Genomic DNA, 17,097 nt, shown 5'->3' with positions numbered 1-17,097 from the left:
GGCCGCGCCACCCCATTGGCTATTTCGCATTCAGAGGGAGGAGGAGACACAGTTTCTATCCCTGTCTATCACCCGCCTCCCACTCCACCCTTTGCAGTTCCCTCTCCCCTGACCCCCAGGCACCTATACCTGAAGGAAAACACCGACATTCTTTTCAGGCCCTGCTTCTGGGCGGGAACGTGCCTAACGTGGCCTGAAAACTGGACAGAAGACTCTTTGAAAGAGAGTCCCTACGATTCCAATGGGAATACTAATCGTGTGACCTCAAGGTCTGGATGCTAGATTCTTAACAAAGAGGCCACCCTCAGTATCTAGATGACAAAATTTCAGCTTCCCTGGTATCGCTACTGCTTTCACCCTCCTTTCCATTGTCTTTATTAAGGATTTTGTATTGAAAAGGGTCAAGAATAAAATGCCACTAGGGAAGCGTTCACAGTAAATTAAAATTCCAAAGGGGGAGGGATGCTTGAAAACGGTTTAAAAAGCCCACTGAGAACACAAAAACAAGAAGGCTTCCAAAAAAAAAAAAAATGTTTTTAACCTTTAGTCACCTGGAGGGCTGGCAACCCAACTGAGATGAACCTGATACAACTAAGTATGTAGACTGTTTTACCACGTTTATCCTGGGTCAGCAGGGTAGAAGTGATCTAACTTGTAGATTATAATAACAGGATGGAAATTTAAGCTTCTATATGAACCTTTTTGAATGGAAGTGTATGAATAGTTTTTTGGAGACGGTCTTCCTGGTAGAAACCGATCTCTATGTGCAGGTGTGTTGGAGGGGATGAGTGCAGGATCAGCAGCCATTTCCACAGTATAAACAGATGGGAGACTGCCCTCTGGTTTGAGGTGAAGTGCCTGAGGGTATGGAGTCTGCTGCTTTTTGCAGCTATGCATCTTTCCTTCATAGTTTGCGTGAGGTTTTCACTCAAAAAAGAATGAACCCATCTCTCCTTCTCTGATTACTGTGGGTCACTTGCGTCTGTCTGCTGATACTCATTCTCAAAAATGCAACATTTTAGTGACTTCATCCTAACCTTCTAGGTGGCTTTGTTTTGTTTCTGCTTCCCAATTACCTGTAAGTGCTTACTTCAGCATATTTTAAAGCAACTGTTTAGGTCACCTGTTATGGTAATCAGCTTGATGAGGTTTTCCTTTTTTGTGGACAGGCTGCATTTTTATTGCTGGTCAACAATCAAGTCATTTTACTTTGGGCTTAACTTGCTTTTGTACTACTCTAATGAAGCCAGCACTGATATTTCTGGTAGATTCAAAATTTATAGTTATACAAAAGACCACATGTTTCTATCCCATTGGAAATATCCAATTAGGCATCGAACTTCTGGACAATATCTGAGATGCATAACTTTCTTGAATTTTTAAAAATATGCTTTTTATTTTAGAATAATTTTGACTTATAATACAGTCATAAAGAGAATAGGATTCCCACTTACTCTTTACCTAACTTCCCATGATGTTAATATCTTACATTATAGCAATACATTTGTCCAAACAAATTAACATTGGTGCAATACTGTTAACTCTGGACCTTTTTTTGGATTCACCAGTTTTTTCACTAATTTCTGTCTTCTGTTCCTGAATCTAATCCTGGATATCACATTCCATTTAGTTCCTTGAATTTTAAAAGTGTATTTATCAGAGCAAATTAGACAGGAGGTAGTATGGTTTAGTGGAAAGCATGTGGATTTGGCGATCAGTTAGCTAGGTATAGGTTTAATCCTAGCTCTGCCATTTATTAGCTACTTGACTATAAAAAGTGGACAGGATTGTTGTGAGGATTAAATGAGATAAGATGTGCCCCAAAGCACCTGGCACATAGTTAATCTTTGTTAAATGTTTTTTATCTCCCTCATGATAGTGCAAAGTAGGAAACTTTTCAGTTGTATATACCTAATGAAAATTCATTTGGCTATATTAAAGGGGTATCCAAGTGCAGGTCATAGGAGTCTTCCTCAGGCTTATTATCAATCAAATATAATGCATTAACTTGGAAAATCATGCTTTGGGTTTCTGCATGTCTTGTGTATATTTGGTTCCAGAGTCTCAAGTTCATCAGATTATATAGAAACAGCAATTGTCTTTTATACTATCTGTAGCCTGTGGCTATGTTGGTATTCTATAGCTCCAGTAAGAGATTTCTATAGGACCAGAAGTGAAATCCAACACCAGGCTCCGGATTCCTTTAGCTGGCTGAGTGTCTGAGCTCATTCTGGCAGCAATTCGAAGTGGGCTGGAAGCCCTTGACTCAAATATGGTTAGCTACGTTGAAGTAGAACACCAGACTTGAGAGGGTGTGTGGAGTTAATCTTGGGGCACTTGTTTTGCCAAATGACTTGTAAAATTGCTGAGTACTTGCTTCTACTTCCTGTGTCTGCCATGCTGTGAACGTTGAGTCTGCTGTGCTGATATACAGACTAAAGCTATGTTTTGATTTGGGAAAATGGAGTTGAGGTTGGGATTGCCTAAGAGTGAAAACTAAGCTGCTTGTTTCTGTTTCTCTTCCTTCCTGCCTGAAGATAATGATGAGCAATACAGAAATCTTTTGCCATTTTAGCATAGTGAAGAAAACATAGTTCAGCACAAAATATTGCACTTTGCTTAAATATATCTAATGGTGTTGCTATCAAGAATGGAGAGTTCTGGGGCTTCCCTGGTGGCTCAGTGGTGATCTGCCTGCCAAAGCAGGAGACACAGGTTTGACCCCTGGTTGGGGAAGATCCCACATGCCACCGAGCAACTAAGCCCCTGCCCCACGACTGTTGAGCCTGTGCTCTAGAGCCGGAGAGACGCAACTACTGAGCCCACGTGCCACAACTACTGAAGCCTGTATGCCCTAGAGCCCGAACTCCACAACAGGAGAAGCCAGCGCAGTGAGAAGCCCGCATACTGCAACTAGAGAGTAGCCCCCGGTCTCTTGTAACTAGAGCAGCAGCGAAGACCCAGCACAGCCAAAAGAAAAAGAAAGGAGATTTCCTTTCTCAAAACCGACTTTGGCTATCTGGAGGACAGAGGGAAGGCTGTATATCTGTATCTTGGTCAGTTCTTTCTGCTTCCAAAAGCTTATATTAAGGAAGTTAGATTGTAAAGTAGTCTCCTAGGTAGAGGAGGTGTTCCTTTGCTATTTAGTGACCAACAGTTGATGATACGTAATCAGCATTTCTGAAAGACCTTTCATTTGCTAAATATTTATTGAGTCCTGATTAAGCACATGGTTTTGCATTACATACTGAAGGATAAAATTGGGCTCTGACCCTGAGTAACTTAAAATCTGGTAGGGGAAGGAAGACATATTTGTAAGTACAATACAGGATGATGAGTGTTAAGGATAAAGAGACTAATTTTGAGAGGCAAAAGTCAATGGGGAATGGATTTTTAGCTGGATCTTTAAGGACAAGAATTTTGAGAGTTCAAGGATAGAGTTCATTAGAGGCAGAGGGAACAAAGCATGGCGCCATGAAGCCGTGTGGCTTATTTCTGAATATATTGGGTAATTCAGTGTGTCAGAAGTGTGGGTTTTATATAGGTGTATGATGGGAGATTAGCTTAAAAGGCATGTTGGGGACAAATTATGAGGGACTTTGAATGAAATGCTCATTTTGCTGTGGTGTGGTGGACATAGTGGTATAGTGGCTATGTTGTGAGTACTATCATGGCCATATAGTTGACTGGTCCAGGGTTGGGCACTGGCACCAAACCAAAACATTCAGTCCTTGTCTAGGATTTTTCAAACTTACTTAAAAAAAAAAGAAGACAGGTAGAAGGAGTCTTGGATATAATAGTTGGGAGTTCTCAGTGACCCAACTTTCTGCCTGTTGAGGATGCTAATGAGCACTGGATGAGAAGGAGAGTGACCTAGTGAGTCACATGGATGATGGTGGAGGGGAAAGATCCTGGCAGAGACTAAGTGCCAGGTTCTAGTTCTCTCCCAAATGTAGCAGCATTTTTGCCTCTTAGTGATGTTAATTTCCCCAGGAGCCAGAAACTCCACTTGAACTGGCCTAGGCAAAAAGATGAAAATTTTGGATCATAATACCAAAATGGGAAGAGTATAATGCGCTGGTCAGACTGAAAGACCCATTCATTGTCCCTTTTCACTGGCCTCTGCATCTTTCATCAAAGTAGTCTTAGTCTTTCAAAGGGGCTTTCCCCAGAAGGTTGGAACCCTGGGCTTCCAGGAGTTCCCAGCACACATTTTCTAGCTTCAAGAGGCTCTGCTGCTGTTTCCTTACTGCCAATTTGATAAATTCTAGGAATGATATCTGATTGGTCCATAGGGTTCTGTTGTCAACCCCAAGGCCAGAGGGCCAGCATTGCAATTGGCAGGCCCATTAGAACTGCCCAGTTCTGTTGGGGAGGAGCTGTTTTCCATAAGAACAGGGTGGGATGCTATCCACAGTCAACAAAACAATAAAAGCCTTCAACAGATTGGGAAGGTCTAACCTGGATTCATAGCCTTGGGGCTGGACAGGAAGGGTTGCCTTTGAGAAACATTATCCAAGAGGGGTAGAATCTGCTGTTATGTATGCTAGAGGATGAGCAGATTTGGGAAGAGAAATAATGGGCTCCTATCCCTAGTAGCTCAGTCAACAAAGAATCCACTTGCAATGCAGGAGACCTGGGTTCAATTCCTGGGTCAAGAAGATCTCCTGGAGAAGGAAATGGCAACCCACTCTAGTATACGTGCCTGGAAAATCCCATGGACATAGGAGCCTGGCAGGCTACAGTACAGTCTACGGGGTTGCAAGAGTCGGACATGACTTAGTGACTAAACCACTACCATCTTTATAAAGTGGAAAACTTTTGTTGGGATATAGCTATCTTTATGAAAGTGGTTAACCTGATAGTTGGGCGTTTTTCACAAAGGCTGAGGTTCCATTTCAATCAGAAGTCTGGTGCTATCAGTGCATTCTTCCTCAAAATTTTCTGACCATTCTGCATTAGTGAACTCTACCAGTGGTAATGGTATACTTTTCAGAGTTTCTGTTGTCTATGAGGCATTGTAGTAGGGCGTTCATATATGCATATCATGTTATTTAATCATTATAGGAACCCTGTGACATGTATTATGTGGAGGAGGAAAACCCAGATAAGGGAAGATAAGAAATTTGGCTTAAAAACAGTTCTGTATTTTAAATTTTATTTCATTTTTTATTGGGTTATAGTTACTTTACAGTTATGTGTTTCTGCTGTACAGCAAAGTGAATCAGCCACACATGTATATATATTCCCTCTCTTTTGGATTTCTTTACAATGTAGGTCATCACAGAGCATTGAGTATGTGCTGTAAGTTGGTTGCTGAGCTTTGCAACTTCATGGACTGTAGGCTGCCAGGCTTCTCTGTCCATGGAATTCTCCAGGAAAGAATACTGGAGTGGATAGCCATTCTCTTCTCCAGGATCTTTCTGGAGATCTTTCTGACCCAGGGATTGAACCTGGGTCTCCTGCATTGCAGGCAAATTCTGAAGAAAAGCTAGGACAAACGTAGGCAGTGTATTAAAGAACAGAGATATCACTTTGCTGGCAAAAGTCCACCTAGTCAAAGCTGTGGTTTTTCTAGTAGTCATGTATGGAGATGAGAGCTGGACCATAAAGAATGCTGAGCGCCGGAGAATTGATGCTGTTGAACTGTAGTGTTGGAGAAAACTCTTGAGAGTCTCTTGGACAGCAAGGAGATTAAACCAGTCAATCCTAAAGGAACTCAATCCTGAATATTCATTGGAAGGACTGACACTGAAGCTGAAACTCCCAATACTTTGGCCAGGTGATGTGAAGATCTGACTCATTGGAAAAGACTCTGATGCTGGGAAAGATTGAAGGCAGGAGGAGAAGGGTGACAGAGGATGAGATGGTTGGATGGTTATCGCCGACTCATTGGACATGAGTATGAACAAACTCCAGGAGATAGTGAAGGACACGGAAGCCTGGTGTGCTGCAGTCCATGGGGTCACAGAGAGTTGGACTGAACTCCAACTCAGTTAGTGACTGAACAAAATAAAGTTGGTTAGGTCTGTTTTTAAAATGACAGGTTCTTCCTAGTACATGCCTCGTGTAGATACTACCACTCACTAATAATATCTATACTAGCAAACTCTTAGAGATAGTGAAGAACAGGGAAGCCTGGCATGCTGCAGTTCATGGGGTTGCAAAGAGTTGGACATGACTTAGCGACTGAGCAACTCTTAATAACAGATCACAGTTACTGAGCTCTTACTCTGTGCTAGTGGTGTCCTCAGGCCAGTGTGCTAGTTGTGCTGGTATTATCCACATCTTATATTTGGGAAAACTGGTGCTTTTAGTCATGTAGCTAGTAAGTGAGGCAGGCAGAACTTGAATCCAGCTCTCTTGATGCCAGGGGCCAAATCTATAATCACTACTTCCTACTGCTTCTAGCTCAATGAGTAAGGCTAATCTGATAGACTTCCAAGCCAACTGTTGCTACCATGCTTCTCTGACAGTAATTTCCAACTGGGGGAGAAGATAGAACTGGTAGCAATGTTTCCTCCCATAATCTTAAGTGCTTTCCTTGCCTTAATCTCAAGGCTTGGGAGAAAGGAAAAGCAATTCACTGCACAAAAGTCCTTTGAGGTCTCCTGTTCAGAGAAATGATTAAAAGTGTTTTGGTGATAATAAACATAGCTGTTATTGGTTTTCAGTCGCTAATTCATGTCCTACTCTTGGCAACTTCATGGACTGTAGCAAGCCAAACTCCTCTGTCCTCCACTTTCTCCCGGAATTTGCTCAAATTCATGTTCATCAGAAATGCTATCTAACCATCTCATCCTTTGATGCTCCCTTCTCCGTTTGTCTTCAATCTTTCCCAGGATCAGAGTCTTTTCCAGTGAGTCAGCTCTTCCTATCAGGTGGCCAAAGTATTGGAGCTTCAGCTTTAGCAACTGTTCTTCTAATGAATATTCAGGGTTGATTTCCTTTAGGGTTGACTGATTTGACCTCCTTGCAGTCCAAGGGACTCTCAAGAGTCTTATCCAGCAGTATTGCCAACTTAGTGGATAAGTTCTCATTTAGTTTTGGCTAAAAGTTTTATTTGCGTACTAATCATGTTCACTCTTTCACCAGAAGTTTCCTATTCTGTTAAAATATAAAGATCCTAAAAATTGCTTTCATTTTTAGAGCGCTTCACTTTAACTCTTATAATTGGTTTGGATGTGGTCTCTTTCAATAAATAGCAGCATAGGAACATCCCTGCTGATTTAGTGGTTAAGACTCCACACTTCCACTGCAGGGGACCTGGGTTCGAACCCTGGTGGGGGAATTTAGATCTCACATGTCTTGCAGGCATGTCAACTAAAAAAATTTTTTTTAATAAAAAATATTGCAGCATAATGTCTCCAGCACAGCATTTGATATTGCCTATTTTAGTAAAAATTACATTGTTTAGCTTCTGTTAATGAACAGTATTGGAGAAGGAAATGGCAACCTACTCCAGTATTCTTGCCTGGAGAAATCCCATGGGCAGAGTAGCCTGCTAGGTTAGGTTGCCATTTCCTTCTCCAATTTATAGTCCATGGGTTGCAAACAGTTAAATCTGACTTGTCGACTAAAGAACAACAACAATGAACAATAGTATGATCAAACAAATGTCACAAACAATGTTTTTGCTAGGTAAATCCCTGATGTCTTTCTACTAACATAAAGGCCTATGCTGTGGCCTGCCTTGGTCTGTTGGTTCCCAGATGTGGTATCCAGCTGTTTGTCATGTTCTCCTTCCATAGTGCATGGAAATCCCAACTGTATTTCCACTGTGTGGGTTGCCTGTTGAGTTCACTGTTTAAAAACAAGTGAGAGTTGGAATATTCCTCTTTATATTTTTATTGAAAAGAGAAAAGATTACTATGAGTATATTCTGTTGGTATTCATTGTATGGGTTAATTTGAAAAACTTTGTATGCCCACTTCTGATAAAGTTTGGGTCAGATTACAATACAGTGCTCAGGATAAAAAAATTTCACATTACACTATTTGATGTTCATTCATTCATTCTTCATTTACTGTACTTAATCAACAAGTATAATTAAATCCTTGTTCAGGAGATGGATAAGATGTGTCCTTTATAGTGGGAGGAATTTATTATCTGATAGAGCTGTTTACGGGCTTCCCAGGTGGCACTTGTGGTAAAGAACCTGATTGCCAATGCTGAAGACACAAGAGATGCCAGTTTGATCCCTGTGTTGGGAAGATCCCCTGGAGGAGGGCAAAGCCTGGAGAATTCTTGCCTGGAGAAATTCCACAGACAGAGGAGCCTGGTGGGCTACAGTCCATAGGGTGGCAGAGTCAGACATGACTGAATGATTTAACATGCATGCAGAGCTGTTTATAGATTTTACTTTGCAACCTTGATAAATGCAGTGAATGTTACTTAAAATTTCCAAAGAGATTCAGGCTCTCAAGAGAGTAGAGTTGCTGAAATAAAGTCTATATTCCTGTGTGATCCCTCCAGTGTTTGGAGAAACAAATACTATCATTGATTGGTAGGGTGGTAAGAGATATTAGAGCCAGCTGAAACTGTTAAGCATGCCTGATCATCTTGAGATAATTGCCTCTCTGCAGATGCCAGATATTATTTATAGAACTATTTTAACATTTAGTAAGAATCTGTAATATTTAGGGTCAGCATGAGACTTCCATTCTAAATAACTTTCCCAAGCTTCATATCTGAGAATGCATATTGTTTTCTGTGATTGCACGACTGTGCAAATGTAAAGAAGTATAAAGCACAAGACTATCACACTGTTTAAAAGGAAATACTGGTCCGAGTTACTGAGTATGTACTCCAAACATAGCACTTTGATTAATGGGACTATTTCCAGACAGAACAAGGTGGAATCTATGTTCCTAATTGTGACACGATTTCCTGAAAAATACAGCTAGGAACATGTGAGGGTTTATGTGTAATTTGCCTTTTTAAAAAGCCCTCCCCCTAAATCCAAGGTTTTGCCGTGGCCTGCGAAAGCTGAGACCGAGCCGTAGCGGCAGGACCGGAAAACTTGCTTCCGGAACCTTTGTGCTGAAGTGCCTTGCCACCGGCCGGTGCTCATTGGTAAAGGACCGTCCCAGCCAAGAGCCTGTTGTTAGGAACCTGCTTGGCCTCGGATCTGAGGGGCTTTAGGTTGGCTGTGGCTGTGACTGAAGCAGTCGCCGGGGAAAGTCCACTGGAAGGAAGGCGCCATGGACGATCAGGGCTGCCCCCGGTGTAAGACCACCAAGTACCGGAACCCTTCGTTGAAGCTGATGGTGAATGTGTGCGGACACACTCTGTGAGTCCGGGGATAGTTGGGTTCCATGGGGGGAGACGCACAGGGTGGAAGCTCCCGAAACAGCCGGGAGATGCTTGTCGTCGACTCCGGGGAGAAAAGGGCTTCGTTAGTATCGACACTGGAGAAGAAAATAGGAAAAGGGAACGTTGTTTCTCTAAACAGACTACCCTCCAGTCCTGAGCCGCTCTGGCCTGCTTTGAACTGCCGGATTCCCTGATGTAACCAGCAGTTTGTCACGTTCCCCCCTCCTTAGGCGATGAGAATCTGGACTGTATTTCCGGGCTGTGTTGTTAACAGGGTTCCAGCGTGGGAGATCGGAGTGTTTAGTTTCACGCAAAGCGTTTTTATTAAAAAGAACAAAAGTGCTATGAAAATGCAATTACTATGTTTATATACTGTTGCTATTTGTTGCACGGGTTAATATGAAACTCCATCGGTATGCCCACTGTCCTTATGGAGTTTGGTTAGTTCTCATCTCTAAAAGAGAAAGTTCAGATTCTAGGCAGTTAATTTTGGAGATACAGTAATGGCTGGCATTTATTGAGTGTACATTACGTGTCAGGCAGTGTTCTAAGCGCTTTACCTTGAGTTATCCCATTTCATTCTCAACAGCAGCCCTATGAAGTAGGTACTCATCTCATACCCATTTTACAGGAAAGGAAACGGAGACTGCTTCAGATACCTTATTTAGTGGACCCTTCTAGAATTGGAACACAGGCCGTCTGACTATAGAATGCCAATTTTGGGGGGCTAGGGGCAAGAAGCCGAGAAGGCAATGGCACCCCGCTCCAGTACTCTTGCCTGGAAAATCCCATGGACGGAGGAGCCTGGTAGGCTGCAGTCCATGGGGTCGCGAAGAGTCGGACACGACTGAGTGACTTCACTTTCACTTTTCACTTTCATGCATTGGAGAAGGAAATGGCAACCCACTCCAGTGTTCTTGCCTGGAGAATCCCAGGGACGGAGGAACCTGGTGGGCTGCCGTCTGTGGGGTCGCACAGAGTCGGACACGACTGAAGCGACTTAGCAGCAGCAGCAGCAGGGGCCAGAAGGGAGATTGAGTGTTTTGAAGAATAAGTGTAGGAACTGATAAACGTGTTTCTTGCCACGTTTTTATGGTCAAATGTGGTTCAGTATAGATGGTTTTATAAAGCGCTTTGCAATGTAAGGTGAACATACATTCTCGTAGTTTCTTTGATGTTTTTAAGATATAAAAAATGTGGTAGACAAGATCTTTGGGTAAGCCCGAATTGCATGGTTAATTGTAGCTATAATGATTATAAAGGGATTTAATAACTTACTGGATTGGTCTTATTTTCTAATTAGTCTTTATTTTCCTTTGCTTTATCCAGCAAAGGAAATACAGTAGAGCTGTACTGAATGTGATTGGATGGATTAAAATTAGAAATAAGGTGAAAGTAATCAAGTAGATTGGGAAAGGGAAACCAGACAAATGCTGTAAAGACTGTTCAGTTTTTAGAAAGATTTTGCTTGGTTTCTCTTTATTTTCCTGTACCAGATTTGTTATAGATGGTGCTCAAGGAAAAGGAATTTGCTTTTTTTGAAAGGACATTAACTAAATATAATTTACTAGAAAAAATGGATACCTAGTAGTAATTAGCTAGTCAGGGAAGATTATGTGATTTTAGCAAAATAAATTGCATTTTTATTAAATAGTTATATTTATTTTTAATCGGAAATTGCTTTTGTTGTGTCCGTGGTCTTTTCTGTTTTTTTAATAAGAGTTAAGAATTGTCTAAGTCATTCTGATGTTGCATTGATTTTGGCTTATTTGCTAATCTGTTAGTTAAAGACCAAGTTTTACAGCCCTCTTTTAACTTGAAATATGATCAAAATGATTAGAAGATTATATGGTATTGGCTAAGAGAACAAACTTCTGATCTTGAATTCTTTGTACTCTTATAGGCTCTGGGCAAATTCCTCTTACTTCATTTTTCTTCCCTGTACAATAGAGATAACAGCACTGTGTATATTACAGTGTTTGAGGATTAAATAATATATGTAAACATCATACTTGGAGGTGCTTTAATAGAATTTTTTCACATAATATTTGTTCAGTATACATTGGGAATCATTATTATTATTTATGCATGGTATGGATACTAAGCAGAAATAAAATTTAAACAGGATCTACTCGGCCTGCTTTAAAAGACTTGCACAACAATGGTATCTTTAAATGAATTCAAGAGATTATAAAATGTGGTACAGTTTTGATTATAATGCCCCTTTTGTGATTTAAATAGGAACTCAGTATCATGTTCTCTCATGGAAATGGGGTTATATATATCCTGACTTTTTTCATAATGTATATCTTGGGTATCTTTTCTAAATTGTTATGTGTATATATTCCTCTTTAACATTTGGATGATAGTCCACTGTTAGGTTATACTATAATTGATTTACCCCAAAATTGTGTTATGAATATTTAGATTTCCTATTTTTCACTAGAGGCAGTTTCTCTCTTTCTGCCCTCTTCCTCAACCCATATACAAGTATATTATAAGATATAAGAGGAGAACCAGGGGTAAATGCCTAATAGTAGAACTGGATGTGACTTTTAATTTTGATAAACATTGCCCACTTGTTCGCCAAAAAGATTGTATCTGTTGTGCTCCCACCAACTGTTCATGGGAATTCCTGTTGCCACAATTGGGCATTATTACTTTTTTAATCTTGCTGTTCTGATAAGTAATAGAACATTATAGATTTTGATGTGAAATACTTTTGATTTGATAGCATGCTGAATTTGTACAGAATGTCTTTCATGGGATTGAGCTTAGGCATTTTTATAATTATTAGTCTGAAAGGAGTAGGTATTATTTTTTAGCGTTACTATTTGTATTAGTTATCTATTTTTATGTAATAAATTGCCTCAAAAATTAGTACCTTAATAAATATTTATTATCTTATATAGTTTTGGAGGGTCAGGAGTCTGAGAGTGGCTCAGCTGAGTGATTCTAGCTCAGTGTCTTTCATGAGGTTTGCTCAAGCTGTTTTTTGGGACTGGAGTGTCTGTGTCCGAGGTCACTCATGTGGGTCTTGGCAGCTTCAGTTCCTCTCCTTGGACCCTCAATAGGACTGCTCATTATGTGGCTCTTCCCAGAGTTAGTGAGAGAACTAGAGGCTCCAGAGCATCATCATCTAATGACAAAAATCACATTATCATTGCTTCTGCTGTATTTTATTTGTTAGCACTGAAGTCCTGTTACAGTATACACAAGAGTGTGAATACCATGAGGCAAGAATTACAGGGCCACATGATTTTACTCACTTTATTTTGTGTGTCAAGTAGCAAAGGCATTTTAGGAGGCAAATAATAAAGTGAGTAGGGATAGTGCTTCACAGGAGATAGGAAGTGTGAGATTATAGAAAGATTATTTAGAAGTACTATTTATGAGAGAAAATACAGGAGCAGAAAGGAGGAAAAAGGTGAAACATGAAAATACTTTTCTCCCTTGACTGCTAGCAGTTGAGGAAGTGGGTGGTTGAGTAGTAAAGGGCCCACCTGGTGGGAAAGATACCCTGAAGAAGGAAATGGCTACTCACTCCAGTATTCTTGCCTGGAAAATCCTATGGATAGAGGAGCCTGGTGAGCTACACTCCATAGCGTAGCAGAAGATATGACTTAGCGACTAAATGACGACGACAGATTCCATTATGTATTAATATTAAATCAATCCAGCAAACACCCAAATGAATTGATTGCATGCACATCCAAAGAAGACTGGATTCTACATTTGCTTTTTTTTCAATTCAAGGATGAACTTTTGTCTTAGTTACAGAAAAGGGTAACTTTTTTCTGTTTATCAGGGTCACCTATTTTAAGAAATAAGCCTTTCATGGAAGTCTTCATAGAATTCTAAAGGCATGTTGATTTAGAAGGAGCCAGTTATATATAATTCTCATTTAACTAAAGTCTTTTTTATTTTTTTCAGAGAAGATGGGAAAACTTTATTTTCTTTGGAATAGAGCAGATCCTCTTTACCCAACATAGTTGGATGATATTTTTCAGAGTAACACAAGCAAGTAAAACTAATAATTTAAGTTTTATCCCAACCATCCTTAGCAGCACTTGTCTCTGGAAACTACCTATATTTGATTTTACTAAATTTTCTTTCTTCATTCTAAACACACATAAGACACAAAGTAGAATAAACAAAAACTCATCCTGATATATGTTAAAGACAATATTTTGCCATATTTTCTTAAAGTTTCTCTTTTTCTCCTTTTTATTTTTTTCTCTGCTTCTCTCTGTCTGTCTCTCTCTCTCTTGCTAATTGATGTTTCTAGGTAGCTTTTTCTGAATAGTTACCAGTCTGAATTTTGCTGATTGCATCTCTGTGGTATTATTATGTTCCTTTGTATTTCCTATAAATTACTAGTAGCTTTTAGAGGTTTATCAGATTAAGGTTCAGTTTATTTATTGTTGGAAAGAATAATTCATAAGTGGTATTAATTCATTTGTTTAATATGCTGGGCTTGTACGTTACCGTTTTGTGAACTGGGAAACAGTGGACAGAAAAATTAGAAAAAGGTACTCATTCTGGGTAGAAAATTAGAAAAAGGGGACTTTCTGGATATATTGTTGTTAATTTCTAATTTAATTTTGTTGTAAGAGAACAAATTTTGCTAAATTTCAGTCTTATAAAATTTTATTAAAACTTATTGTCCAGTGTGTGGTCTATTTTGGTGAGCAAGGTCTTACTTGATGAGCAAGTCAAGTTGAAAAGAATGTGTGTTCTGTAACTGTTGGGTATAGTGTATGTCAGTTAGGTCAGCTTGGTTGATAGTGTTAACTTCTGAGTATCTTTACCAATCCTTCTGTATCCTTACTAATTTATTTTTTCTACTCATTTTATCGGTTACTCCAAATAGATTGTTTATTTGTCAGTTTCTCTTTTTAGTAGTGCTGTCATGCTTCATGTATTTTGAAACTCTCTTATTAGGTACATCTGCTAAGTCACTTCAGTCGTGTCCGACTCTGTGTGACCCCATAGACGGCAGCCCACCAGGCTCCCTGTCCCTGACACTGGAGTGGGTTGCCATTTCCTTCTCCAATGCATGAAAGTGAAAAGTGAAAGGGAAGTCACTCAGTCGTGTCCGACTCTTCGCGACCCCATGGACTGCAGCCTACCAGGCTCCTCTGTCCATGGGATTTTCCAGGCAAGAGTACTGGAGTGGGGTGCCATCGCCTTCTCCATATTAGGTACATAGATACTTAAAATTGCTATGCCTTCTTGTGATGAATTTATCCTTTTGTCATGAAATATTCCTTTTGGTCTTTTGTAATACTCTTTATCCTGATGATTTTTTTTGTCTGGTATTATATCAGTTCTCTTATGCTTTCTATTTGATAGTATATGTTTCTTTGTCCGTTGCTTTCAACCAATGTGTGTTTTATGTCTTAACATTTTGTAGACAGTACATAGTTAGTCTTACTTTTTTGTATAGTCCAACACTGGCTGCCTTTTAATTGCCGTGTTAGTCCCTTTATATTTAATGTAATTATTGCTATCATTGGGTTTAAGTCTGTTTTCCATTTGTCCTTTCTTGCCTTATTTTGGATTAACTGGATATTTTAAAAGTATTACTCTATTTAAGATCTTTATTATTATTTTAATATTTTTATTTTTAGTGATTTCTATAAGTATAACAATATGCATCTTTATCAGAGTCTATTTAGAGTCAACATCTGACACTCTGCATTTTTCACTTGCTCACAAAATCCTCACATTTCAATACCTCACAAATATGAATGCTATAATTCTGTATGCATACCCTTGTCATCCTTTATACTAATGATGTCATATCTTTAACTTTTATATATGATTCAGTATTGTTATTTTTGCTTTAAATAGTTGTTTTTAAGGAAATGTAGGGGGAAAAACAGTCTTTTTAATAAACAACTTTTTGAGATACAATTCACATACCATAAAATTCACTCATTTAAAGTGTAGAATCAGTGGCTTTTAGGATATTCTCAGAGACATACATCTATCACTACAATTAATTCTAGAACATTTTTGTTACTTCACAAGGAAATCCCTTACTACTTAGCCCTGTCCTCCATCTCCCTTTGTCTCTGAGCCCTATAGCAACCACCAGTTGACTTTCTATCCCTACAGATTGCCTATTCCGGACATTTCATATAAATGGAATCATATAAATATATAGTCCTCTGTGATTGGCTTTTACTTAGTATAATGTTTTCAAGGTTCATCCATGTTGTAGATGTATCAGAACTTCTTTCTTTTTATTATTGAAGACTATTCCTTTGTATGGATTTTACCACTTTTCATTTATCTTTTCATTAGTTGATGGATATTTGGATTATTTTCACTTTTTGGCTATAGTGAATAATCCTGCTGTGAACATTCATGTACAAGTTTTATGTGACAAATTGTTTTGGTTATATATTTAGGAGTATAGCTGTTGGATCATGTGATGGCTCTATATTTATCCAAATTGTAAGACTTTTCCAAAGCAATTGCACAACTTTACATTCCCACCAGCAGTAGATAAGGGTTACAGTTTCTCTGCATCTTTTGCCAACACTTGCTATTATTTGTCTTTTTTGAATGTAGCCATGTTAGTGGGTATAAAATTGTTAAGTGTAGTCTTTTGTATTCACCTACTTATTTGCCATCTTTAGTGTCTTTCTTTCTTCTTTTGGATTGAATTGATAGTTGTATTGATTTTGTTTTTCTGCCTGAAGAGCACTCTTTAGTAGTTCATAGTACAGGTTTATCTGTGAAGAATTCTCCCAGATTTTGTTTATGTGAGTGTTTTTATTTTACCCTATTGTTTGAAGGATCTTTCTGCTGAGTATGAAGTTATGGGTTGTCATTTCACCACTTCAGATATATCATTTTTTTTTTTTTGGTCCATGATGCTCAGCTTCTGGGATCTCAGTTCCGACCAGGGATTGAATCCGGGCCAGGGCAGTGAAAGCTCAGAATCCTAACCACTAGACCATCAGGGATTGCCCCATTCCATTTTTTTGTGATGAGAAGTTGTTTGTGATGAGAAGTCAGCTGTTACTTATATCCTTGGTGTAAAAATCTTTCAGGACTGCCTATAAGATTTTCTCTTTATCATTGGTTTCTAGCAGTTTGAATATAAGTTTAGATGTGCTTTTCTTTGTATTCATCCTAGTTGACATTTGCTGAGCTGGGAACTGTAAATCAGTATTTTTCATCCTATTTGGAATATTCCAGTGATTCTTTCTATATTATTTTTACTTTCTTCTCCATTTGGAACTCAGTTACATGTGTATTAGCTTTTTTGGTATTGTTTTATAAGTTGCTGGGGTACTGTTCATTCTTCTTCAATCTTATTTTCTCTGTTCTTCATAGATATTTTTTATTGGTCTGTATTCAAGTCTATTGACTCCCACCTGCTATGTCCAATCTTTTGTTAAGCCCATTGGGTAGATTTTTTCATCTGTTATTATACTTTTGTTCTGGAGTTTTCATCTTGTTCTTTTCTATAGTTATCACTTCTATTTTTTAAAATTTTCTGTCTGCATACTAAGATCATATCTTCCTTTACTTTATCTTCCTACAAAGAATGTAGTTCTTTGGACATAATTTGTGTTAAATCTTCAAAAATATTTAAAATAGCTGACTTAAACTTTCGGTCTTCTAGATCCAACATCTTGGCAAGGCTGATTTCTGTTGACTATTCTTCCCCCACCCCTGTGGATCACATTTTTCTTTCTTTTTTTGAACATTTAATACATTTTTCAGTTGTATACTGGATCACGTAGATGGTATCAGAAATTG

At 38.9% G+C, this 17,097-nt stretch overlaps 1 protein-coding gene across 2 annotated transcripts in view; it reads left to right on the top strand.

Moving 5' to 3' along the window:
* The first annotated feature begins 9,110 nt into the window (after nt 1-9,110).
* MNAT1 (MNAT1 component of CDK activating kinase) overlaps nt 9,111-17,097 on the top strand; it is a 215,615-nt gene continuing 207,628 nt past the window's right edge. For both annotated transcript variants that reach the window (XM_068965440.1, XM_068965439.1), the window contains exon 1: nt 9,111-9,292. In XM_068965440.1, the coding sequence (XP_068821541.1) occupies nt 9,204-9,292 (89 nt within the window). In that variant the 5' untranslated portion in view covers nt 9,111-9,203. The remainder of the gene's footprint in view (nt 9,293-17,097) is intronic.

This window comes from Capricornis sumatraensis, chromosome 2 (genome assembly GCF_032405125.1).
Source record: "Capricornis sumatraensis isolate serow.1 chromosome 2, serow.2, whole genome shotgun sequence".
Lineage (NCBI taxonomy): Eukaryota > Metazoa > Chordata > Mammalia > Artiodactyla > Bovidae > Capricornis > Capricornis sumatraensis.
Note: the sequence above shows the minus strand (reverse complement) of the source record. Positions and strands in the feature narration are given on the sequence as shown.